Here is a 24,833-nt window from a genome sequence, read left to right on the forward strand (position 1 = left end):
TAAGCATCTTTGAATTTCATGGTTGCAGTCACCATCTGCAGTGATTTTGGAGCCTCCCAAAATAAAGTCTGTCACTGTTTCCACTGTTTCCCCATTCATTTGCCATGAAGTGATGGGACAAGATTCCATGATCTTAGTTTTCTGAATGTTGAGTTTTAAGCCAACTTTTTCACTCTCCTCTTTCCCTTTCATCAAGAGTTTTGAATTAAGCATAGCTACATGCATGCAAAACCATGGATGAGTCTTAAGGTTGGATGAATAACTAAAATTGTGAAGGACTGCATATTGAGTGACTGCACATGTTGAAGGCCAGAAACAAGCAAACAAACTAATATATTGTTTGGGGCCACCCATCTATGTGGTACAGACATTTTTTAAAGTTTGAGAATGACAAACACAAAATTCAGGATAAAGTTAACCTAGGGTTGAGACATGGAGAGAAACACGAAAGTAGATTCAAAGGTATTTATGATTATTCCAGTTATTAGGTAGAGCATGGGTCCATGGATCTTCATTTTTATTTATTATGCTTCAGAATTTACTCTTTGTCTATCTTCGGTGTATATATATGCATATATGTATATATATATAAAGTATTATAGTATTTTAGAACAATTGATTATAAGGAAAAAGATTGAAATTTAGCATTTTTTCTTTAAAAAAAAAAAAGGTTCCAAACTGGAAGGATCTACTCTGGGAGGTCATGAACTTCTGTCGCTAAGGGTTCCAAGCAGAAGTAGAGTTGATATGATAAGCACCGTGGGGAGGGGGAGGGGGAGACAGGAGGAAGGGGGTGGGGAGGTTCAATGTGAATAAGAGGTTAAAATAAACCTCTTAATTCTGTTTCAATTCTGTCTCCATTAGACTATATTTCTGCCTAGTTCTAGATAAAATTGTGGGCAGAAAGTGTTAGTTGCTCAGTCGTGTCCAACTCTTTGCAACCCCATGGACTGTAGCCCACCAGATTCCTCTGTCCATGGGGATTCTCCGGGCAAGAATACTGGAGTGGGTTGCCATTCCCTTCTCCATGTGGGCAGAAAGCTGAGCCTCAAACCTAGATAAGTAAGTGTTATAAACTTTATGTTATTTCTGCTCTTCTTTTTCCCATGTGTATTGATATTTGTGTTTTTACCTGGCTTCCCTCCACTAAACTTTAGTTGTCTTTGGATTCATGAAATAGCCAAAGATATTAGCTAAGAGAGTAAATGCCACTCAGTATTTCAGCCTGAGTTGAGTTTAATATATTGGTGAGGAGGGCTATGTTATTGTATATATTTGGAGTGGAGTGGAAGTGCGATAGCATAAGAGATTAACTTTTCTTAATGTAGAATTCTTCTTTTGAGGAGACTAAGACAGTTTTTTTTTAATGTTTTTCATATGAAACATTTTTAATATTAAAAACATGAATAATTTATAATGCTTTAGATACACTGCTTTACACATTAAGAAAACCTTACTTTAGAAAAATGGAAAATCAGGACGCCTTGGTCTGCATCTCAGAGAGTGTTCCAGAACCGACGGTGGAATGGGTGTTCTGCGATTCACAGAGTGACAGGTATGATGTGAGAACGGCTTATGACTTCACTGTTGCGGTCTTTTTCTAATATAGTTGACATCATACTGTACGTACAAGTTGTCACCATGCTAACAAGAAACTTGGCCTTTTAAAGCATGATTGGTGTGGACTTCCCAGGAGGAAAGTGGGGGGGTGTCTTAGTGAGGGGGCCTTTGGAGCCCCCAATGGGTCATGTCACTGACCTGTAGGACCCTCCCTGCATATCACAGGACGTGAATAAACAAACGCCCTTTAAGTTACAGGGTTGTTGACTCTGTTGGGGGAAAAAGAAAGATCCAGGACTTCCCTAGTGGCTCAGTAGTAAAGGACCACCTGCCAATGCAGAAGAAACGGGTTCGATCCCTGATCAAGCACTTAAGCCCAGGTGCCACGATACTGAACCTGTGCTCCAGAGCTTGGGAGCCACAAGTACTGAGCCCACGAGCAGCAACGGCAGAAGCCTGCACGCCCCAGAGCCCGGGCTCCGCAGCAAGAGAAGCCACCGCGCTGAGAAGCTGGCGTACCCCAGTTAGAGAACAGCCCCCAGTCACCACGCTACAGAGAAAGCCCACACAGCACAGATCCAGCACAGCCAAATAAATAAAGTCATAAACGGTTGTTTAACTTTTTTTTAAAAAAAAAGTCCAGACTTTTAAATTTTTTACTTTTTAATTTTATCTTATTTGGCTGCACTGGGTCTTAGTTGCGGCATTCAGGATCTAATTCCCTGACCAGGGATGGATCCCTGGCCCCCTGCATTGGATGCATGGAGTCTTAGTCACTGGCCCTCAGGGAAGTCCCAGGTCCAGATTTTAGTGTATAATCCCCTATAGGAAAAAAATCCCCTGTGAATGAATGTTTAATTTGTGCTTATTCCATGTATTCTGGAATAGCAGGTATGATTGTTAGAAGATGCAGAATCTGCCTGGGTCTGAACCCTTCTGTGCTTATACCTGTGTGGCCTTAAGGGTTATTTAATCCCTTCCCACCTCATTAGAAGCGTGGGGCTGGTAGCGGTCTGTACCTTATAGGAGCGCTCTGATGAGGAAGTGAATCAGTACACGTGAAACACACAGAACAATGATAGTAAGTAGATAGTAGGTACCTTATAAATAAATGTGTTATACCTAAGTGTCCACAAAGTAAGGATTCATGCTGTTTGAACCAATTAAAATGTACTAAACAACTTTCATTAAAAAATGGGACTAAACAGAAGGGAAAAAAAAATCAGGTTGCCAAATGATAAAACTGGGGTCCTACATTTTGAAGGAAAAAGAGATTACCTATAGATATAAATGTAACGTGTGAACAGAGAAGAAAAAGATTAGAAAGCTACACACAGCAAAATAGTAACAGTTGTCATCTCATAGTGGTAAGAATATGGGCAAATTAAAATTCTTTTCTTTGGGTTTTCCTGGATTTTCCAAAATTTCTACAATAGGCAATTATTGTTGTCTTAAAGATTAATTATAATTGGGACTTCCCTGACAGTCCAGTGGTTTAGACTCTGATCTTCCAATGCGGGGGACTCAGGTTCCATCCTGGTCAGGGGACTAAGATTTCCCTTACCACTTGGCCAAAAAAAAAAAAAAAGAATTATTATTGTAATTTAAAAAGAATTATTGTTGTGATTTTTAAAACTCAAGGAATAATGTGTAAGCAAACAAAGAATATATTTGACTAAAGTGATAAAGAGGAGAAAAGTGACTATACACAGAAGCTGTCTGTAGTCACAGAAAGCTGTGACTATTCCAAAAGCTGTACCTGCTTTGGGGAAGGTTATAGTTAGGGAGGGGGGAGAGGGCAGGGAGAAGTCCCTCAAATCCCCATGCGTGTGTGCTAAGTTGCGACCCCAGGCATGGTAGCCCAACAGGCTCCTCTGTCCTTGGGGATTCTCCAGGCACGGATACTGGAGTGGGTCAAGCCATTCCCTTCTCCAGGGGTCTTCCCGAGCCAAAGACTGAACCCTTGTCTCCTGCATTTTCAGGCGGATTCTTTACCTCTGAGCCACCAGGAAAGCCCATGTTCTCACTAGTTATCTGTTTTATACATACTGTTACCTATTTTACACATGCTGTTTTCTATTTTATACAGACCATCAATAGTGTATACATGTCAGTCCCAATCTTCCAGTTCCTCCCACCCCCCTTCCCCCTTTAGTATCCATACTTTTCTCAAAACTTTCTGAACTCTTATTATGTGATTCTCTCCAGCGTTATTCTAATTAGGTGAGGTGATGAATATCTAACTAGTTCCCTTAAGAACTCCGTGGGTGGTACGGGCACCATCAGTATGAATTTGTTTGCCTTATGATCTGCTCCTATCTTTATTTTCTTACCAGGCTGTTAAACTCTACAACCTTTTATCTTGTTCTTCTCCTGAATAATCACTTGTCATTTTAAAAGGTGTTTAGTCAACTGACATTTCTTTTTTAATTGCAGCTGTAGAGGAGAGAGTCCAGCTGTCGTCACGAAGGAGGAGAGCGTCCTCCATGAGTTATTTGGAACGGATATCAGGTGTTGTGCAAGAAATGAGCTGGGCAGGGAATGTACCAAGCTCTTCACCATAGGTAAGACCATGGCATCGTGTCCGTCTGTTTTCTGTGATAGCTCCTCGGAGACAGTCTGGGACTAATCATCACCCCTTAGGTCCTCACTCAGTTTCAAAAATGCTGTAGTTGCTTCAGGCCATTTTCAGTGTAATATTTCGGATTCTTTCTGTGCTCATTTCTTCATAAAAGACAACTTAATCTCTGAAAGATCCTTTTATTTTGGGGTAGTTGGTAACATTTAAGATGCCATTAAAATCTTTTTTAAAAAATGTATTTATTTCTTTTTGGCTGTGCTGAGTCTTTGTTGGTGCACCGGCTTTTCTCTAGCTGCGGCAAATGGGGGGCTACTCTCTAGTTATGGTGCACGGACCTCTCATTGTGGTAGCTTTTGTTGTTATGTAGCACAGGCTCTAGGGCGTGGGGGCTTCAGTAGTTGCGGCTCCCAGGCTCTAGAGCAGAAGCTCAGTAGTTGTGACCCATGAACTTAGTTGCTCCACAGCATGTGGGATCTTCCTGGACCAGGGATGGAACCTGTGTCTCAGGCGGATTCTCTACTACTGAGCCCCCAGGGAAGCCCTGAGATACCATTAAAACCTTTATTCTGCAGAATGTTCAGGATATATTGTGTGGTGCAGGGGGGAATCACTTTTTTTTCTTACCCGGGATTTTTTCATCTTCTAGATCTAAACCAGACTCCTCAGACCACACCGCCACAATTATTTCTTAAAGTAGGGGAACCCTTATGGATAAGGTGCAAAGCCATTCACGTAAACCACGGATTCGGGCTCAGCTGGGAATTAGAGAATAAAGCTCTGGAAGAGGTGAGAGGATGAGCTTGTATTCTGAAATGCAGAAAAATGAACCAAGAATCCAAGTGGAAATCACTCCATTCAAACTCTGTTTTATATTAAAATCTAGGGCAGCTACTTTGAGATGAGTACCTATTCCACAAACAGAACTATGATACGGATTCTGTTTGCTTTTGTATCATCAGTGGGAAGAAACGACACTGGCTATTACACTTGTTCCTCTTCAGAGCATCCCAGTAAATCAGCTTTGGTCACCATCCTAGGTAATGCAGCTGCGCACATAATCTGTACTCGTGTTTTTAGTTGTTTTAGTGTGGAGTGTAACGCAGGTGCTGCACATTCTGCTTTCAGTATAAGGTTAGTATCAAAAAGTTGAGAGAGAAATTGAATTAGGATAACTTTGTGAAATCAATACAAGCTGCCCCCCCCTTCCTTTTCTGGTTAAACCGAGCCTGAGCCCACTTGAATGCCACTGCTTTTGCACTCATCACATTGTAATGTGACCCTCTGTTTGTGGATTTTTGTCTTCCAGTAGGCAGGAAGGTTCCTAAGGACAGGAATAATTCCTTCTATCCTTGTAGTCCCGGACGTGGCAGACAGCCAGATGCAAAATGCACCATTAATAAGCTCTTGTTCTAAGAACTACCTGAGAACTGCCCCTCAAGGGCAGAGAGCAGTGGCTGAGAAAGCCCAACAAACACTTGTTGTTTAGTCACTCGGTTGTGTCCGACTCTTTTGCAACCCCATGAATTGTAGTCCACCAGGCTCTTCTGTCCATGGGATTCTCCAGGCAAGAATACTGGGGTGGGCAGCCACTTCCTTTTCCAGGGGATATTACTGCCCCAGGGATTGAACCCGTGTCTCCTGCACTGGCAGGTGGATTCTTTACCACTGAGCCTTGAGGAAATGGAAATTTGGGTGGGCTGTGTAGGATCTGACAATAACCCTGCTTTAAGTAATCTCAGAGACTCCAATAATTTCTTTTTTAAAAAAGTGATCTCAGAGTAGATGGCAGCCTTTAGCCATCTACTTTGAAAATGCTGAGAAATAAAGAGATTCTCTTATCAAACTAACAAGGAAGTATTCCCCAGGGAAACCTTGTGAGTATTACTGGCTAGACTGTTCTTTTATTTGTGCCCTGAGATTATTTTATGTGGGATAAGTCACGAGGAGGACATTCTGCCTGAGGGATTGTCGGTGGGTCCCTCTGTTTCCATGGCTCACCAGGCTTGGGGAGTCCTCCACCCCCTTGAAATTGTATGCAAAATCAGTAGATGTCTTTATGCATTTCTCTGGGAAGAGCATCAATTAGTCACATCTAATTCTGAACATAATCAGAAGTTGATATGTTCAGGCTTCTAACTGGGGACAGGACTCATGCGTTTCTTGTTAGGCTATCAAATCTCAGTTTTCTTGCATAAAACTGATGAATAAAAATTTATCGTCTCAATATATTTCCATATGAATCTTATTATCTAATTTAGAAATGCATTCTTTTTTTTTTTTTTTTTTTTTACAGAAAAGGGATTTATAAATGTTTCCAAATCAAATGAAGACTATGAAATTGACCAGTATGAAGAGTTTTGTTTTTCTGTGAGGTTTAAAGCATACCCACAAATCAGATGTACATGGACCTTCTCTCGAAAATCATTTCCTTGTGAGCAAAGTGGACTGGACGATGGATACAGGTGAGTCCAGGAGGCATCATCATTCTTGGCCAGACCCTTCTGGTTACCTTTGAGCTAATGTGCTATCATGTTGATATGGAAGACGAGGAAGCAAGCAGCAGACTTGAGGGCATAATGACAACTCCTTAATCAGTTCAGAGAGTGTAACCTACTCACGAAAAACAGAAAGAACCATTGTCGGTTTGAGTCCGGCATTTTCTGAGTCACCCGATAGTTACTTCCTATTTGAGGGTATGTGCTACTGGTACATGAAGTCTTTCTCAGCCCCTTGGCAGATGACTGAGGAAGTAAAACCCCTGAAAACCAGAAAACACTACCTATAGGTATATTGATTTGAGTTTTCAAAAAACAAACACAGACATAGCCCAAGGATAAATGCTGAAGGAGAATCTCATTTTCCTAGGGGTTTGTCCAACCGCCCTCAAGTTTCTCTTATGGGAGAAATTCTTCAGTCCCTCTTTGGAAAATAAAAATCAACATGTTTTTAAAGTTGAAGGATAGTTAATTTGCAATGTTATGTTAGTTTTAGGTGTACAGAGCAGTGATTCATTTATACACATCTTTTTTGTTGTTGTGTAGTTGCTAAGTCATGTCTGATTCTTTTGCAACCCCATAGACTGTAACCTGCCAGGCTCCTCTGCCCATGGGATTCTCCAGGCACGAATACTGGAGTGGGTTGCCATTTCCTTCTTCAGGGGATCTTCCCGACCGGGGGACTGAACCTGAGTCTCCTTCATTAGCAGGCGGATTCTTTACCACTGGGAAGGCATCAGGGAAGCCTCTTATACATACATATATTCTTTTTCAGCTCCTTTCCCATTATAGATTATTACAAGATATTGAGTGCAGTTCCCTGTGCTAACCAGTAGGTCCTGTTGTTAACCTATTTTACATATAGTAGTGGGTATATATTAATCCCAAACTCCGAATTTATCTCTCTTTTTCCCTCAAAAAACAGCTCTTCCTTGTATATCCTATGGCTCTGATGCTTCTTATCTCTTAAAACTAATCCCTGGTAACAATGATTTCAGGATAGACTATGAGGGGAGAGGCACCTGTCATGTCTTAAACAAGTTGATGGGTTTATGGTAAACCACTGATTCTCAATGTGAGTCCATAAACCAACTGTATAGGAATCATCTGGGTGGATATTAAAAATGTGGATTCCTTGCTCCCATTTCAGACACGATGAACCAAAATTGGTGCACAACCCCCAAAGGCTACGTTTTTTAAAAAGAATACTGCACAGTTGATTCTTGTTCCAATTTTTATCCCAATATACTGATTCTGCAGTGGTTTTCACCATCAAAATACATTTTTCTTGAAAAATTACAGCTGACTTGCAGGACATGTGGAGCACAGCTGAACGTTGTTCCAAGGTGCCATGTCAGGGCTTGGATTAATCTCCTTTGCTAGTCACTGGCTGTTGAGTTTAGATGCTGAAAGTTCAGTTACAAAAGAAACTACAGACAGGAGTTGGTTCTCTGGGGTGCACCTGTTACCTTTGCCCTTTAATAACCACACTTGAGTAATTTCGGACGCATACTGCATCCAGAGTTTATGTGTTTAATGAGAAACTCTGGTGATTCCTGTCACAGGTCTTGTCCTGGGCTGTGCGGTACGGATCCACCAGCCACACACGGCTGTTGAGAGCTTGACATTTGGCTGGTCCCAGTGGAGATGCACTGTGGCTGTAACATGCACACCAGGTTTTTAGGACTTAGTGTGAGAAATAGGATGTGAAATATCTCAATAATTTTTAACTTGATTATATGTTAAGATGATAGTATTTTAGATATATTAAGTTCAATAAATCTACCATTACTGTTTACTCCTTTTCACTTTTTAAGGTGGTTAACTGGAAACTTTAAAATTACGTATGTGGCTTGCATTATATTCCTGTTGGATGGCACAGGTCTAGGAGATGAGTCAGAGTTAAGCTCTTGTCTTCACTTTCACTTTTCACTTTCATGCATTGGAGAAGGAAATGGCAACCCACTCCAGTGTTCTTGCCTGGAGAATCCCAGGGATGGGGTAGCCTGGTGGGACATGACTGAAGTGACTTAGCAGCAACAGCAGCATCTTTTTAAAAAATGTTTTATTTATTTAATTTTGACTGTGCTGGGTCTTTGTTGCTGTGCCCGGGCTTTCTCTAGTTGCAGAGAGTGGTGGCTGCTCTTGGCTCTGGTGCTCAGGCTTCCTATTGAGGTGGTGTCTCTTGTTGAAGAGCCGTGGGCTTCAGGGCATGCTGGATCAGTTGCCCCACGGCATGTGGAATCTTTCCCAGACCAGGGATTGAACCCATGTTCCCTTCATTGGCAGGCGGATTCTTAACCACTAGACCATCAGGGAAATTCAAGCACTTTTCATCTTGATTCTTCTCTATTTCCTGATGACCATGCTGTTCTATATCCCAAAGTGATTTGTAGCTGATCTCTGTTTGCCTTTTTATTTTTTAAAAAGACCTGTTAGTTTAGAAGTCAGTTAATTTTTAAAATATTTATTTTACTTATTTATTTATCCAGCTGTGCCAGGTGTTAGCTGAGGCATGTGGGATCTAGTTCCATGACCAGGCATTGAACCCTGTCCCCCTGTATTGGGAGTGTGGAGTCTTAGCCACTGGACCATCAGGAAATTCCCTTGTGTGCATTTTAAAAAACACACTATGATGCAGAGTTTGCATGGAACAGTCTGTCCTCTCTTGCCCAAACCTCCTAACGTTCAAAGCATTCATTTTTAAAGTAATTAAGAAGGCAGCCTTTGGATGGACTCACAGTCCCCTAACTCAGGGCTTCTCAACAACAGACTGTTGACATCCTGGGCTGGGTAATTCTCCACTCAGGGTGCTGGGGGTGGTGGTGGTGGAGTCTTTCTTCTGTGTGGTAGGATATTCTGCCGAGTCCCAGCTCTCCACCCCGTGGATGTCAGTAGCACCATTCACCCCACTTGTGACAACCTAAAATATCTGCGGACATCGCTAGATGTCCCCTGGTGAGAAAAAGTTCCTGTGGTGGAGAACCACTGCCTTGGAGGGGGGTGTCACCCCCTTGTCATAAGCCCTTATTCTGAACCATCAAACTTGTGAAAGTAGAAGGTAGGGGCTCAGACCTCCTCCTGCTGACTGAGTTGACTACTTGTGTTTAGGATGTCCGTGTCGGCCCTTTCCCTGTTCTTTGTGTTGTCACCCAGCATCAGAGAAGCTCTCAGTTCTACAGGATTCTCTTGCAAAATTGATTCAAAGAGATAGATGATCAGTTCAATTTAGTTCAACAAATATTCCTTTAATACCTTCCCAATGGGCTCAGTGCCCTCAGGGGCTGTAAGCGTGAACAAGGTGATGTCTCCCCCTCAACTCCCTCAAGTTATGCAGGCACATTTCAGTGCCAGGACCCACCTGGGAGGTCGTTGCTATGTGTGCTGGTGACACCTGGCACCATTCTTAAGATCTGACAGACTCACTGATGAGAGGACCGCGTCGCTGACATATGTGGGTCTCGGGCCAATCTAGTTAATCTAGATGGTTTCATTCCATAATCACAACCTGCACCCCTGACCCCAAGTAGTTATCTTCAAGAGGCAGCTAAATGGATAAATTAGGGAAGATCCTGACGCATATAGTGATGTGTACCTCTCACCCCTAGTTACCGGGTGATACAGTTAGCCTCTTGTGTGTTGAATCCCACTGTGGGGATAGGCGTTGTCATTTTTCTGTCTTTTTAGAAGGCGTTGTACAATGCCTTGTGCTATTATACAAGGCAACAGCTCTTTAGTAAATAGTCAACAGCTACTTAGTAAATGAATGAATTCATCATCACCTCCCAGAAATCAGTTCAAAGTGTGCACTCGCCACAACACCTAACACTCAGTGTTTATTTTATTTAAAAAGTTCCTGAAGAGCTACAATGTTAATTGATGAAAATGATGCAGTGAGTGTGATGGCCCACTTGATTCACCATGCCAAATGAGATAGAGCCTCCTCCACCATGAAAAAGACACTCAAAATATTGAATAAAAGATGAACGACCAAAAAAATTGAGCACGAGTGCTCTCAATGTCTTCTGCTCTCTGCATGAGGCTCTATGTTGTAACTGGGGATGCAGAATAAATTCTGAGTTCTTTTCCATTTTTTTATTATAAAAAGTTCCCAATTTATGAATGAACTCAGGGGATAGTACAGTGAGCATCCTTTACCCACTACTCAATTTCAACTATTTAGTCAAACTGAATTTTGTTGATGAAGTACAGAGTTTTCGTCATGTGGCAGGAGAGGACTTTAGAAGCAAAGTGCCACCAGTTTTTCTGTGTAACCGAAAGGTCTCGTAATAACAGTACTCCTGAAAAAGCTTTGGTGTGGTCGTGTGTGCGCCAGAAATCTAGCAGCTTCCCCCACCTTCACAGCTTCGTTTCTCCAATTTACTTCCTCAAATATTGCACAGAGTTTATTAGGGTTTGCCTTTATGTTTACGTTTTATGAATTGTAACTTTCCAGCAGCCCTGATAACCAGGTCTTGGGAAAAGGTTCTAGGATATTTCGTCTGTTCGTTTGCTTAATTTCATATCTCTATAGACTTATAAACAAATCTGCCTTAGCTTTTCCTAATTTCATGGTTAAACACACACACACACACACACACACACACAAAACAACTTATTAGGATGTTGTAATTATTTAAATAGTCTCCTTAGGCATGCCAGATTTCTGTATTTTCTTTTTTCCTGAAATATATAATTTTCCAACTCTACCAGTCTGAGTTCTGCCCACAACAGGCATTAATTGAGAGCTTCCTGGTACCAGCGGTATGGTGGAGTGTGGGCTCTGGGTGATGAACCATGGTCCTCAGGACAAACAGAAAGGCCAGCTCTCAAGTCAATAAATGATATGTGACTGAAGGATTGCAGTGAGCTTCTTTGGAAGGATTGTTTTGGTTCCCCGAAGTAGATGAGCCCTGAGTGTAACAAACACGAGGGGAAGATGTTTGCTTGTAGTGAACAGTGGGAGTTTCCAAATCCTGTCCACTCAGTTGTAAGGTATTGACCAGGTCATGAAGCCACACTGAGAACAAAAGAAACTTCTTTGATCCCTTGCAATGTGCCAGTTTTAAACATATCATCTCATTTGATCCCATCATCCCATTTTATGAAATATGGAAACAGGTTATGTTACTTACCCCAGACATAGGGCAGTCAGTCCCTTTAATTCACTCTTATTTTCTGAAATTGCCTTAAAAAGAAAAAAGATATAACACCCACAGTTCCACTACCAGGGTTTATATTTCAGACTTTGCCTATGTAACTGCCATGATAGAAACAGAAGTATAGGTTTTTGTATAAACATGAAATTAATTGTGCCATTTATCACCTGATTTTTCCCTGTAAAATATCATCTCTTGCTATGTTAATAAGTGTATTATTATTTACATGATCACTTTTATGGCTACATGGTATTCCACTTTTCAGAAGATTTTATTTTGACTAACTTCTTGATGGGCATTTACTTAAGTTTTTTTTTTTTCTTTGCATCTTTGTTTTAATGTTACTTTCTCACAAGGTATACCCCAAAGTAAAGCTTCTAAATGTCTTTTTAATTCAAAATGATTCCCAGACTTAATAAGACTCATAGTAATGATGATCTAATGCGTTTATCATGTTTACTATGTGCTAGGCACAATTACTGGAGAAAGAAATGGTAACCCACTCCAGTATTCTTGCCTGGAAAATCCCAAGGACTGAGGAGCCTGGTGGGCTACAGTCCATGGGGTTGCAAAGAGTCGGGCACGATTTAGCGACTGAACAACAGCTAGGCACTGTTATAAGCAGTTTATGGAAAACTGCTTTAATAAAAATTTAACAAAAACTACCCTAACAAGCACATAAGGTAGATACTATCTTCATTTTGCAGATAAGGAAACCAGACTAGAGAGGTTTGATGACTTGTCCAAGGTCACACCACTGGATGATAGCACTGTACGTTAGTCACTCAGTCGTGCCCGTCTCTTTGTGACCCCACGGACTGTAGCCCACCAGGCTCCTCTGTCCGTGGGATTCTCCAGGCAAGAATACTGGAGTGGGGTTGCCATTCCCTTCTCTAGAGGACCTTCCCGACCCAGGGATGGAACCTGGCTCTCCCGCATTGCAGGCAGATCCTTTACTGGCTGAGCCGCCAGGGAAGCCCGGGTGATAGCAGAGTCAAAGCCTGTGTTTGTAACCATCACTCTGGTACTGCCTCTGTACACCAGCTCATTTCAGCTGTTCAAGATTCTCACACTCTGTGTGTGAGAGAACAAACATCCAGGTGTGTGCTTTGCTTATTTAGAAATTAAAGTTGCCTCCTTTTGAAATGTGCCATGCTTCACTATTGGGGATTTTTCTTGATTTAAAATGTTTTGAAATTTTTCTTTTATTATATTTTGGCTGCAAGGCATGTGTCATCTTAGGTTCCCCACCCAGGGATCAAACCCACGCTCTTTGCATTGGAAGCATGGCGTTTTCACCACTGGACTGCCAGGGAAATGCCCACTATTGGGTTTTTAATGATTATATTTCTCCAGGATGCTGGGCTGCCCCGAAATAAAATAAAAGTGAGGTTAGTAGTATGTAGAGTGACATAAAATCAGCAGCAGCTCTCCCGCCCCTGTGTCTGACCCTGGACAGAAACATGTGTGGACCAGGTTCAACTTTAGCTGGACTGTGCCCGCTCCACACCCCGCCATCTGAGTGGGCAGGGCCTCCTGATGGGGCCTCCCAGTGCCACATGGAGTCCCCCAGTCTTGCCAGCCCCCGACTCTCCAGTTTCAGAAGCTCTCAGCTTCCCCAACCTGCACTTTATTATTCCCGGTCCTCTGGTTTGTCTTTCATCATCCCTTGCTCTTTGAACAAAGCCTTCTTTCTAGTGAAATTACTCCCTGCGCTGCGGGAAAGACCTGTGCCTTCTCAACTCCTCCCCTCTGGCCGCTAAATAAAAACTGAAAATCACCTGCATTTTGCTCATAACAGAGGAGAAATCCCTTCTCATAGTTGTACTGAAAATACATCTTAGTCACCAAAAGTATTTCACCGTGAATTCATTTACTGACCTCCCATCTCCTGCCTGCTGGCCATTTTCAGAAAAGTCCCAGGGAAAGAGGAAGTTTTGAAACTCCCTGGACCTAACTGGTTAGTCCTCCTGGAGTTTCCAGGGGAGGGTCAGCACTGCAGTCGTTGCCCTTGCAGGGGTCAACTGCCATAAATAGGATAAGCGGACAAGTGGTTGAAGAGGACCTGAATTTTCAATTTCTTTGTCCGGGCTGTTTCTGTGATCAGTTTCCTACCTGGAAGAGCGAGAATGTTTCAGATACTGTCTCATCTATCCATGGCAAGTCAGGCTCCATTCAGACAGCACAAGAGACTTAGGAGGGAAACCGTTCAAGAAAAGATTTCTGGGACTTCCCTGGCAGTCCAGTGGTTAAGACTCTGCACTTCCAGTGTTTGATCCCTGGTCGGGGAACTAGGATCCCACATGCCAGTGGTGCAGCTGGAAAAAAAATAATAAAAACAATGCAGTCTCCACTTTAAAAAAAAAAAAAAGGACAAACCAGATTGCTTTGGTCTACACAATTATCAATTGTTGTATTGGTCATTTCTTTATCAAATTGAATGATGCTTTTAGCATGGTACCTGGCCAGCCAGACTGGCTTCATTTTTAATCTGTTGTTCCTTTTCAGAGTCTTTGGCTATTGTCCAGTGAGAATTACATTTTCGCTTGTGGAAGCTCACATCTTTCTCTTCTCGGACCACTTAAACCCTGCCTTCGTAAAGTCTGGGGGTTGCATGTAGTGTTGTTTACTTTTCTCCCTAAAGTTATAATTTGACTTTCCCCCCATCTTTCTGTCATTTTCCACTGCAGCAACCATTTCCTTCTTGTTGTCCAGAAGTAGGTCAAGGTAAGAAAGTCCCCTTTCTGCCTCTTCAGCCTTCTTATTAATGAGGCAAACAAAAATCTTGTTAGATGCTCACTTGGTAGGAAATGGAATCTCCCATCACTGTCCACAGTCAGAATTACCTTTGAGCTTCCAAGTTAAGGTTGCAGAACATTGGCGTCAGGTAAACCGGTACTCAGAATCTGCTCTGTCAGTTGCTAGGCGTGTGGTTCGACTCAGGAATCAGCTGGGATTCTGTTCTCTCCTTCATCTTCACATCTGGTCCAGCACCTGCTGCCTCTCATGGTCCTGGTGTCTCTTGGGTTAGCTGTTTCCACTCCCTCCCTGTTTTCCCTGCCTTTGACAACACTCATCTTTTCACACTCTGAGCTCTCAAATCTGACCTTTTACTATTCCTCTCCTATGATGTCCCACATTGTACCATAGCTGCATATTTACTTGTCTGCCTTCAAACTCTACATTCTGTGAGAACAGAAACCTGATTTTTCTGACTAACTGTGGTATTCTGAATTCCTCCCACAAACAGCCTGTGCCATTGATGGGAGAATGAATGAGTGAATCCATGAATGAATGAAGGACTTGCTGGGTTACTTGAACAACTACTTCCAGACTTCCCTTCCATACACTTTCCTGCTGCATTTCACTCTAAACTGAAATCCTGTTCATAACTTTCCTCTCCTGCTTAGGAGTTCACAGCATCCCCTCCCCACTTTCTCCATCAGGTCTAAATAATTAGGTTGTTTTCCAGGGTCCCTGATCAGTTGGCCCCACTTGATCCCCTGTACGAGGTACCTGGTAGGTATGACGGGGAATCCCCAATACCAGATACCTGGTAGGTATGATGGATGAGCACTCCAAGCAGATAGTAGAGCCTGCTGAGACCACCCGGAGATTTCTGGACAAACTCAGTGGATTTGAGCCCTTGTCGCTGTTAGTTGCTATGGGAGTCAAGGGCTGGTCATAGGTCCTGCCTTGGACCAACATCAGAGAGCTGTCCTTTCAGGAGGTTGGGGGGTCATGGGCTCTGCCACCCGCCAAGGTTTTCCCATGTTTCTGGGAAGTCAGACTCGTCTGGAATGGATGTAACCATAGGGGCTGGAACCTTCTTGTCTCTCTTAGGAGCCCCAGCCTGGATCAGTGCTTCTCAACCTTTGATATTCATGTGAATCACAAGGAAATGATCTTAAAATGCAGACTCTCAGTCTGTAGGTGTTGGGGGTGGGGAGGCTGGGGCTTCGTGTTTCTAACAAATTCCCAGATAATATCGAGGCTGACGCTGCCTGTTTGTGGACCACACTTTGAGTAGCAAGTGAAGACACCTCCTGTCCACTGAGCTTGAGAGACTGAAGTATCTCCAGGGAAACTCCCCCCAAGCACACCATCACTCATTTCAGTGTCTCCTCAAAGAATCTGGCTAAGTCTGTCTTTAACTCTTTTCCCAACAGCATATCTAAGTTTTGCAACCATAAACACCAGCCAGGACAGTATATCTTCCATGCAGAAAATGATGATGCCCAGTTCACAAAAGAGTTCACGCTGAATATAAGAAGTAAGTGAAGAGGGTGGGATGAATAGAGAGAGTAGCATGGAGACATATATTACCGTATTAAATTAGACAGCCAGGAGGATTTGCTGTATAAGGCAGGGAACGCAAACCAGAGCTCTGTGACACCTACAGGGGTGGGACGGGGTGGGAGGTGCGAGGAGGTTCAAGAGGGAGGGATGTACTTATACCTATGGCTGATTCATGTTGATGTATGGCAGAAACCAATGCAATATTGTGAAGTAATTATCCTCCAGTTAAAAATAAATAAATTGAAATTAAAAAAAAAAAACAGAAGTGAAGTAGTCAAATTTTATTTCACTCTTGTGACTCCTTAATGGTGCATTAACTCGGACAAGAGAGAGCTAAGCAATGGCTTCGGGAAGGAGTGTGATGAAACTGTTTTGACCTGTGGAAGTGTTCTGAAATTGTACTTTCACATCTCCTGGCTCTGTTGATACACAGACCTCTTTCTGTGCTCATCCTTTTAAGTTAAGATGCTGAGTCCAGGTCCTCTCTGAAGGTGCTTTAGTGCGTCACTTTATTGGTTTTAGTACTTTGAAAGATCATGTTAAGAAAAGGCCAAAAGTCATACTACCTGCCATTTAGTTGTTTTAATAATTTTTGTTTCTTTGGTCTCTGAAAAGAGGCGGGTACCTTTTGTTGGACTTTTTCTGCAGATGCTTCTCCTGAAGCTAATACTCATTTTAGGGTGAGCAAGTAGATAGAGTCTACACCTGCAACCTCTCCAGGAAGGGTCTAGTGATGGACAGGGGTGCTCCCCAGAGAGATGGTAGGGCTGCCCGCACTGACGGTGACATGACAAGGGGAAAGGACCCCCCCCCCCCCGAGTCCTGCCTGAGACACCCTCTGAGAAGCACAACTGCTTACAGTGCATGGGCAGCCTATATAAACCTGACTTTGAAACCCTTTCTGGAAAGTGCATTACTCCACGAGCTTGTCTGTCCTCTTGTTTTCTACAGGGAAACCTCAAGTGCTGGCCGAGGCATCTGCAAGCCAGGCTTCTTGCTCCTCTGATGGGTACCCGATACCATCTTGGATCTGGAAGAAGTGCTCAGACAAGTCCCCCAAGTAATGCGGACCTTGGCCTCTCTTGTGTTAGAAGAACATGAAACTCTCTCTGACATACTGACGCTTTCTCGTGAATTCAGTTTAAGAAGAAACGCTAGAGCATTTCAAATGCTTCCCTTCCTAGTCGGCCATAATTCTCAATGATCATAGATTGTTTCTGATAACCTATAATGGACGTGTCTCTTACAGACCCCATTAGAGAAACCCTCACTTCCAATCTGATGACAGCCATACCCCTCTGACTTCTCTGCCATTTCTTTTCAGCTGCACAGAAGAAATCACAGAAGGAATTTGGAATAAAAAGGCCAACAGGAAAGTATTTGGACAGTGGATATCGAGCAGCACGCTGAACATGAGCGAGGCCGTCAAAGGGTTCCTGGTGAAGTGTTGTGCCTACAACGCCCTCGGCACGTCCTGTGAGACAATCCTTCTGAGCTCACCAGGTACGCAGCAGTCACTATTGAAACACGCCACCTTCAGGAATTCCCCACTGGAAGTTGGGCCCTGTCTTTGGCTTTTATCTGGGGGTGTAGGTTCAGTGTGTGAGATGAGAAGGCTTTTTGAGTCAGGCAGGGATCCCCACTGTATATACATGTTCTGTAGTTTAAGGGCAGAGTGACTTCTATTGATGTTACTGTAACTCATGAATTCATTGTGGGTAGAACCTCAGACTCCTGGTATAGTGGCATCTACCCCGACGACGCTGGTAGCTCAGTGGCAAGGAATCGGCCTGCCAAGCAGGAGACTCAAGTTTGATCCCTGGATCAGGAAGATCCCCTGGAGAAGGAAATGGCAACCTGGAGAATCCAGGTTCTTGCCTGGAGAATCCCATGGACAGAGGAGGCTGGTGGGTTACAGTCCCTGAGGTCGCAAAGAGTCAGACGCAACTTAGCGACTGAACAACAGCAACACAGAGATCCAGAGCCAGGGAGAGAGTTGAGTAATTTGGAGCCTCTGCCACTTTTCCTTTCAGTTCATCTCCTTATTTGCCTTCTAGCCTGCTGTTTTATCATTTTTGGTTTGATATTTAGAGCCCTCTGAAATTAAGCAATTCTGAAACCTGGCCGCCTACACTAATGGTTTAGAATCACCAGCATCCCCAAACTAACTTCCCCACATTCATATGACAGCTTCATTGTGGGAACACAAGTTTCTTTTTTTTTTCCAAATTGAGCTATAGTTGATTTGCAATGTTCTGTTAGTCTTGGGTGTACAGCAAAGTGATGCAGGTTTTTTTTTTTTTTTAGTGATGCAGTTTTATATGTGTCTTCTTTTTCAGATTCTTTTCCACTATAGTTTATTACAAAATATAGAATATGCTGATAGTTCCCTTTGCTGTACAGTGGGACCATGGTGCTTGTCTACTTTATGTATAGTAGACAAACATTCTTGATTCAGTCACATGTGTGACTTTTCAGATTGTTTTCCATTATAGTTTATTACAAGATATTAAATATAGTCCCCTGTCCTATATACTAGGACTGTGTTGTTGATCTATTTTATATATGGTAGACAGACTTCCTTTTTAAAAAAAATCTGGCTTGACTATCCTGTGGGTTTAAATAGATGTAATCCTTAAAACCCCTAGTAAATGATTTTTTATTTTTTTTCCTGCCAGTAAATGATTTTTTTAATTGGGCTCAGAGGTACTTCCCTGGCCACCCAGTGGTTAAGACTCTGTGCATCAATGCAGGGGGCATGGGTTCCATACCTGGTCATGACCCATAAATAAATAAAATGGGTTCAGAATCATCTAAAATTTTCTGGGAGGGAAGTGTCCTTTATATGAACATGGCCTGATTTTTCTGTGGGCTTCTATGCATAGAGGGCTTGTAAACCTCACAAATAACAGCCTGATGGGACATGAGAGGTTGTAGCGAGCCTGCAATCTCCGGATTCTCACCCACTTCTCCGGGATGCTCTTCCGTTGCAGGGCCCTTCCCTTCCATCCAGGACAACATCTCATTCTATGCAACAATTGGCCTCTGTCTTCCCTTCATTGCCGTTTTAACCATGCTGATTTGTCACAAGTACAAAAAGGTAAAAGCAAAGGTTAAAAAAAAAAAAAAAAAAGCCGTCACTGTGTCCCATATCTGAAGAACTCCCTGTGGCTAATTAACTCATTATTTCCTCTCGGAAGCAATTTCGGTACGAAAGTCAACTGCAGATGGTGCAGGTGACCGGCTCTCTGGATAACGAGTACTTCTACATTGACTTCAGAGAATATGAGTATGACCTCAAATGGGAGTTTCCGAGAGAAAACTTGGAATTTGGTAAGAATCGGATGTTTCACCTGTTTCCTTTCTGTGGGAAAATCCTCAGCGAACGCTCACTCACTCACCACGTGTCTTGCAGGGAAGGTCCTCGGGTCGGGTGCTTTTGGAAAAGTGATGAATGCGACCGCCTACGGAATTAGTAAGACAGGGGTCTCCATCCAGGTCGCAGTCAAGATGCTGAAAGGTACAGAGACGTGCCGAGGGGGGAGGTGCCGCCTACCGCCGCCTCTTTTCCATCAGGGTTATGGGTACTGCTTGCCCGGCTTCAAAGCTTAAAAGGGAGTGAGTTGGGGTGACCCCTAAGTTATGAATATAAAATGCAAGTCCACCTCTTCTTCCTCTCTGTCTGCTTAGGTTTTTTTCAGCGTTGGGGTTACCATTGCTACAGGCAGCTGTGGGTCTTACATGGTGACACGGACTCTGGGTAGAAGAGGCAATCGGTGTCTTCTGTGTCACTCCCCCACTCATTTCTCACCTGCCCTCCCCAACGTCCAGCCTGAGCATCACTCACTTAGCAAGAGCGCCCCCAGCTGTCTCTAAGTGATCAGTGACCCCCCCCCCCCCACTGCCCCCACCATGGACTAAGTCTAACGGGCACTTTTCTGTCCTCACATTACTTGCATTTTCAGCACCAGTTGGCACGATTGACGGCTCCCTCCACCTTTTTTGTGCTTTCCTCCTTCAGTTTCCATGGCGCCATATCCTTCTGGTTTCCTCCCACTCTCTGACTGCTGCACTGTCCTTGGCTGCTCCCTCATCTTCTCATCCATCTCTCACGTGGAGTTCTCGAAGGCTTGCTCCGGGTCCCACTTTCCTCTCCACTCCTCACACTCAAGGGCTGTCTCAGCTCACCCATGACCTCATCCCTTGTACGAGTGGTTCTCACAATTGCGTCTCCCTGCTAAGCTTCAGGTTATGTCCAAATGCCTGAATGTCTCCTGCTGCTGCTGCTGCTAAGTCGCGTCAGTCGTGTCCGACTCTGTGCGACCCCATAGACGGCAGCCCACTAGGCTCCGCCGTCCCTGGGATTCTCCAGGCAAGAACACTGGAGTGGGTTGCCATTTCCTTCTCCAATGCATGAAAGTGAAAAGTGAAAGTGAAGTCACTCAGTCGTGTCCGACTCTTGGCAACCCCATGGACTGCAGCCCACCAGGCTCCTCCATCCATAGAATTTTCCAGGCAAGAGTACGTGAGTTCCAGGGTCCCTCAAAGACAGTCTATCCAAAGTGGACTCCTCCAACTCTGGCCCTTGGTTGATACTCCCTCTCTCACCGATTGGTTATAAGTACCAGTGACTGGCCATGGGCCACCCAATTGGGCCAACCAGGAACCTAGGACTGACTGATCCTAGAAACCATCCTCATTGTAACTATTCCTATCAGGCTTTCTGCAAGTGCCTCTTGAGTCCATCCTCTTTTCTCTTAACCCCTGTTACTGCCTGTCTCTTCCGAATGGATGCACCAGCCTTCTAAGAAGCTACTCTATGTGCACTCTTACCTCCTTCTGGATTCTGAAGCCCAAGTGATGCTTCTGAAATGCAAAGCTGATCACATACTTTTCCTACTTAACCTTCCCAGTTGCTTCCATCTTGAACAGTCCACACAGCCCATCACGATGTGGCTGTAGCTCTCCTCTGCCCTCGCACTCCAGCAAGGCACACGGCCAGCTCTCGGTTCCTCTGGAGTGCCGTGCTTTTCCCGCCTCAGGGCCTTTGCACATCCATCCTTCCCCTTCCCCTTTCACGGCATCACCGCCTGCTCCTCCGGTAGATCTCAGCTCAGATACCACTTCCTCTGGGAAGCCATCTCTCACACCCCAGATGAGCTCAAGTTCCTTGCTAGATGCTGTAGCCCAGCTCCCTGTGGGCTTTTTCCCCCATAAAATTGATCACAACTATAATTACATGGTTGTTTATTTATTTAACTAGTGTGTTAGCTGCCCCAGTAATCTGCAAGCCTCATAAGAGCAGATCTGTATATTTCGGATGCTGTCCTCTTTCTCTTTCTTTTTCTTTTTTTAAATTTCATTGGAGTATAGTTGCTTTGGGGTTTCCCAGGGTAAAAAGTCCATCTGCCAATGCAGGAGATGCAAGAGACATGGGTTTGATCCCTGGATCAGGAAGATCCCTTGGAGTAGGAAATGGCAACCTGCTCCAGTATTCTTACCTGGAGAATTTCCTGGACAGAAGGAGCTGGTGGGCTCCAGTGCATGAGGTTGCACAAGAGTCAGACCCAACTGGGCACACACACACGTAGCTGCTTTGCCAATGTTGTGTTAGCTTCTGCTGCACGGCAGAGTGAGTCAGTGACATGGATACGTCTATTTCCTCTTTTTTGGATTTCCTTCCCATTTAGGTCACCACAGAGCATTTTGTCGAGTTCCCTGTGCTCTATAGTAGGTTCTCATTAGTTATCTATTTCATACACAGTATCAACAGTGTGTATATTTCAATCCCAATCTCTCAGTTCATCCTACTCCGCCACCCCCTTGGTATCTATACGTTTGTTCTCTGTGTCTGCTTTGCAGATAAATTCACCTGTACCGTTTTGCGAGGTTTCACATATAAGTGATATTATATGATATTTGTTTTTCACTTACTTCACTGTTTGACTGTCTCTAGGTCTATCCATGTCTCTGCAAATGACACTGTCTCATGCCTTTTTATGGCTGAGTAATATTCCATTCTACCTCATCTTCTTTATCCATTCCTCTGTTGATGGACATTTAGGTTGCTTCCCTGTGGTCCTCTTTCTTGATCTTGGCCCTTCCAGTGACTTCAGGACTTCTTCCTCATCCTTCCCACTCTGAGTTCACTTGGTTAACTCCTGTTTTCCCTCAGGTCTCAGCATAAACATTTAGTATCCCCTTCCCCACTCTTCCCAAGTCTGGGTTAGGTGTCCTTCTTGTGTAGGACAGCATCCTACATTCATTTTCCATGTGGCATTTATTTTTTATTTTTATTGAAGTGTAACTGATTTATAATGTTGTATTAGTTTCTGTTATATGGCAAAGTGACTCAGTTATACATATGTATACATTATTTTTTATATTTTTTTCCGTGATGGTTTATCACAGGATATTGAATTTAGTTCCCTGTGCCATACAGTAGCTTATCCTTGTTGCTTATCCATCCTATAGATGGTAATTTGCATCTGCTAACCTCAAATTCCCCGCCTCCCCCCATGCCCCTCCTCCTTGGCAACCACACGTCTATTCTTTATGTCTGTGAGTCCACTTCTGTTTCACAGATAGATTCGCTTGTGTTGTGTGGCATTTATGACACCATGTTGTAGTTTATTTACTTGTCTCCCCTTTCCAGGAGGCTGTAAGCTCCAGGAAGACAGGGGCTGTGTCTTCCTACTATTTATTTCCCCCCCAGGTTCCGGCACATTGCCTGCTACCCAGTAGGCATTCAATAAATACTTGTTGAATGAATGAATGAAAGTCAGGGAGTGGTATATGAAAGTGCTTTGAAAAAGTTAGGGTCATTGTAAAGTATGTCCTTTGGGTCATGGACAACCGAAAGGCACAAATCCCTGTGCCACGTGAGGCATGGGAGATGTGACGCAGAGTGGGTCCCAACGCACTCAGAGAAGGATGTCACTCCTAGGCCAAGAGGTTGGAAATCTGGATGCTCCTGAGAGCTCACACAAGTCAAAATAGATGTACTGACGCTCTGGAAAAGCCTCGCGAAGGCCAGCATCTTGCAGGATGAAACAATGACACCCAGAAATAGCCAATCAAATCTCTATTGAATGTAAGAAACGGAGGAGTGGGTGCCTGGAGGGCAAGATCCTCAGACCCTGCCCTGGCCTCTAGGGCTCCAGCACCCTCCTGGCAGTGGCAGGTGTCCCTGACTACCTGGGTACATTGGCCTCGATGACAGGAGATCTTTAAATTCACCAGTAAGTACCTCCATGCCACATTTCTAAGCAAGATGCCAAGTAAAATTTGCTAAACCATCTAGCCTTACTCCAGGGAAAGTAGTAGATAAATTCTAGCCTAGTCAGCAGTGATCATCCTCATTATCAATTATGGAGTTTCTTGAGAACTTGGTCGGTGAGAATTGGTCCTCTTTGACCTTCTTACCAAGCTTCCCAGGTGGTTCAGCAGTAAAGACTCTACCTGCCAATGCAGGAGACATGGGTCGGTGGGTTCAATCCCTGGGTGGGAAAGACCCCCCCCAAAGAAGGAAATGGCAACCCACTCCAGTATTCTTGGCTGGAAAATCCCATGGACAGAGTAACCTGGAGGGCTACAGTCCACAGGGTCACAAAGAGTCAGAGCCAACTTAGCAACTGAGCACTCAGGCAGCCGGCACAACCTCCTGACCATTGGATTCCTGACAAATTTAAGGTTCTAAATCTGAGGATCACAGGTTGGAACCCTCACTAACATTCCCATCTTGTCACTCTATGACTTCAACAAACCAAAAGTCAAAAAAAAAAAAAAAAAAAATGCATGCTTCTCCCTTCAGCATATCCATTAACTTCTACTGTGGAGGAAAGTCATGTGTTATTATTTTTTTCTTTTCTTGTTTAAAGGTCAATTCTAAAGATTTTTATGTTGCAGGTAGAGGAAAGTCCAGTAGAAAAGCACATTATTTGATTCAAATTTCATGCTGCAATCTTTGAAATTCTGCCTTAAAACATAGTGTATTACTATTCAAAATGTATGTATTATTGAATGTATTTTAAAACTTTTATGCAAATCTTCTCTGAACAGAGGAAGATTTTAATTTATCAAATAATGTAAAGTACCTATTTTACTTCCGTTTTTTCATTTGTGATGCCCTGCCATTGACAGAAAAAGCAGACAGCTCGGAGAGAGAGGCTCTCATGTCTGAACTCAAAATGATGACCCACTTGGGCAGCCATGAGAATATCGTGAATCTGCTGGGGGCGTGCACCCTGTCAGGTAACCAGTTCCCATTCAGATCACCTAGAAGAAAACATTTTAGCCTGGAGACAAAGATGGTGTTTGTTCTCCTGTTTCTCTCCTTTTCGTAGTCACAGTGTGGGCCCCAAAACCCACGTGGGATTAGACATACAGTGCTTCAGGGTGAGATGCATTAGTGTAGACAATGCCTGTCTTCACTGGGAAATGTCATGGAATTCTAAGTTACTTAAAAGGAATTCCCTGGCTATCCAGTGATTAGGGGGCTTCCCTGGTGGCTCAGTGGTAAAGAATCCACCTGCAGTGTAGGAGAGGCCGGTTCTGTCCCTGGGTCAAGAAGATCCACTGGAGCAGGAAATGGCAACCCACTCCAGTATTCCTGCCTGGAGAATCCCATGGACAGAGGAGCCTGGTGGGCTACAGTCCATGGGGTTGCAAAGAGTCGGACATGACTTAGGCACTGAACCACCACCACCACCAGTAGTTAGGACGTGGTATTTTCACTGC

General features: G+C 43.7%; 1 protein-coding gene across 2 annotated transcripts in view; it reads left to right on the top strand.

The window, feature by feature from the left end:
- The window catches only part of FLT3 (fms related receptor tyrosine kinase 3), a 66,067-nt gene that overhangs the window by 27,240 nt on the left and 13,994 nt on the right, over window positions 1–24,833 (top strand). For both annotated transcript variants that reach the window (XM_065902051.1, XM_065902052.1), the window contains exons 5-16: window positions 1,426–1,555; window positions 3,997–4,124; window positions 4,788–4,927; window positions 5,025–5,178; window positions 6,435–6,603; window positions 15,965–16,068; window positions 17,046–17,154; window positions 17,419–17,597; window positions 19,088–19,194; window positions 19,295–19,427; window positions 19,510–19,614; window positions 24,237–24,347. In XM_065902051.1, the coding sequence (XP_065758123.1) occupies window positions 1,426–1,555; window positions 3,997–4,124; window positions 4,788–4,927; window positions 5,025–5,178; window positions 6,435–6,603; window positions 15,965–16,068; window positions 17,046–17,154; window positions 17,419–17,597; window positions 19,088–19,194; window positions 19,295–19,427; window positions 19,510–19,614; window positions 24,237–24,347 (1,569 nt within the window). The remainder of the gene's footprint in view (window positions 1–1,425; window positions 1,556–3,996; window positions 4,125–4,787; window positions 4,928–5,024; window positions 5,179–6,434; window positions 6,604–15,964; window positions 16,069–17,045; window positions 17,155–17,418; window positions 17,598–19,087; window positions 19,195–19,294; window positions 19,428–19,509; window positions 19,615–24,236; window positions 24,348–24,833) is intronic.

Source organism: Muntiacus reevesi, chromosome 11 (assembly GCF_963930625.1).
Source record: "Muntiacus reevesi chromosome 11, mMunRee1.1, whole genome shotgun sequence".
Taxonomy (NCBI): Eukaryota; Metazoa; Chordata; class Mammalia; order Artiodactyla; family Cervidae; genus Muntiacus; species Muntiacus reevesi.